The sequence below is a fragment of the Macrobrachium nipponense genome, chromosome 39 (assembly GCF_015104395.2).
Source record: "Macrobrachium nipponense isolate FS-2020 chromosome 39, ASM1510439v2, whole genome shotgun sequence".
In the NCBI taxonomy this organism is placed as follows: Eukaryota; Metazoa; Arthropoda; class Malacostraca; order Decapoda; family Palaemonidae; genus Macrobrachium; species Macrobrachium nipponense.
The window spans coordinates 25,378,705-25,380,264 of NC_061099.1; the positions used below are offsets into that span (position 1 = coordinate 25,378,705).

At 36.2% G+C, this 1,560-nt stretch overlaps 1 protein-coding gene across 1 annotated transcript in view; it reads right to left on the minus strand.

The window, feature by feature from the left end:
* Positions 1-365: 365 nt before the first annotated feature.
* LOC135210538 (pancreatic lipase-related protein 2-like) overlaps positions 366-1,560 on the minus strand; it is a 9,232-nt gene continuing 8,037 nt past the window's right edge. The window contains exons 7-8 of the mRNA XM_064243407.1: positions 1,413-1,560; positions 366-601 (exon numbers count right to left, since the gene is read on the minus strand). The exon at positions 1,413-1,560 is cut by the window's right edge and continues 59 nt beyond it. Of these exons, the coding sequence (XP_064099477.1) occupies positions 490-601; positions 1,413-1,560 (260 nt within the window). The 3' untranslated portion in view covers positions 366-489. The remainder of the gene's footprint in view (positions 602-1,412) is intronic.

Here is a 1,560-nt window from a genome sequence, read left to right on the forward strand (position 1 = left end):
ATATATATATATATTTCACAGTTTAAGAAAAATTTATTTCCATTTTTTATTATTTTATACCTTTTCAATTGTCCTTTGGTTCTTTAGAAGATCAAGATAATGAAAAGAGTCTTTTGTTTGAAGACCAGATTTGACTCAATAATTTATTGAACGTGTTACCTGGCGTTACAGTGGCTACCAAACAATTTTTTTATTATTATTAAAGAAAATTATCAGTTTAAGTAACCATAGGAAGTACATATCAGATTTTTGTTGGTACTTGAAAGTATTCACAACGGAAGAACTGTGTTGAAAGATTTGTTGCGTAATATTAGAAGAATATCGAAAACAAAAGTTAAAGCGAAGGAATATAATATTTATAACGGTAAATCACTCATTTTCAAGAGCGGTTCCATCACAATACGAAAAATTCCAAATAAAATCAAAAGCACTCCTTTGAAATCCTGTTCATCCCTCTCTTTGTAAACAACTGAGTAACGGCTATGCACATCAAGGGGTATAGACGCAATCACCATCACTAGTCAGAACTTGCGTATGGCCCGATTTGACCTCTGTGACACGACCCACCCTACACAGAGTGCTTTCGTGGCCCAGCCGATTCCTGCAAGAAGAGGAGAAAGTGTGAATTTCGTGCCTTTGCGTGTGAGAGAGCGACTCTGAAGCGAGAAAGTGCGTGACAAGATGGAGTCATTGAAGGCTACTGCGCAGGTCATTAATAAATATTAGTTGAATACGGTGCAAAGGGTCTTTTGTGACAATGTAAAGTCGTCGAAGACTGCTGAGTAGGTCATTAATAAACATTAGCTGAATAAAAGTGCAAAAGTTTTTTTGTTTTCCAGATTCCAGGTTCCAGTGACCCTAGATATCCGTGTTATAAGTGTTCTTAACGTCTGTGCTTTTAATGTGCTTTTTAGTTATGTTTTATTTAGCCGTATTCCATTTGTTTTCACTTGATTTCGTAGTGATTTATTATACTAATTTCGTTTGATATCGTCTCTCTCTCTCTCTCTCTCTCTCTCTCTCTCTCTCTCTCTCTCTCTCTCTCTAATAAATATATATATAGATATAGATGTAGATATGTGTGTGTATTTATATTTATATAATGTATATTATATATATTTATATATATACATAGTATATGTCATTGTACGGTATATATATAAACATTGTATTTATTTCATATTTGACATTACAGTATTGCGCGTTAATATAAGCGTACATAATTACGCAAAGAGATTTGACATTATGTATATTAAAAAAACACACATGAGCATATAAATTTTCGTGGAATATTCATACTTACATACTCTCTCTCTCTCTCTCTCTCTCTCTCTCTCTCTCTCTCTCTCTCTCTCTCTCTCTCTGAGCATCCAGAACAAGAATCCACTGTCTTCACCCTCACGAATACTCACTCCTCCGGGTAATAATCCATAGGCGAAATCCTGACGGATCTCAGGTACAGGGAGCGATTGCACAGGAGCATCCAGCAGTAGGATCCCGGGTGGGTCAAAGTCGAGTCGTAACTCCACCTGACCTCCAGTCTGATGACCCGGGACAGGT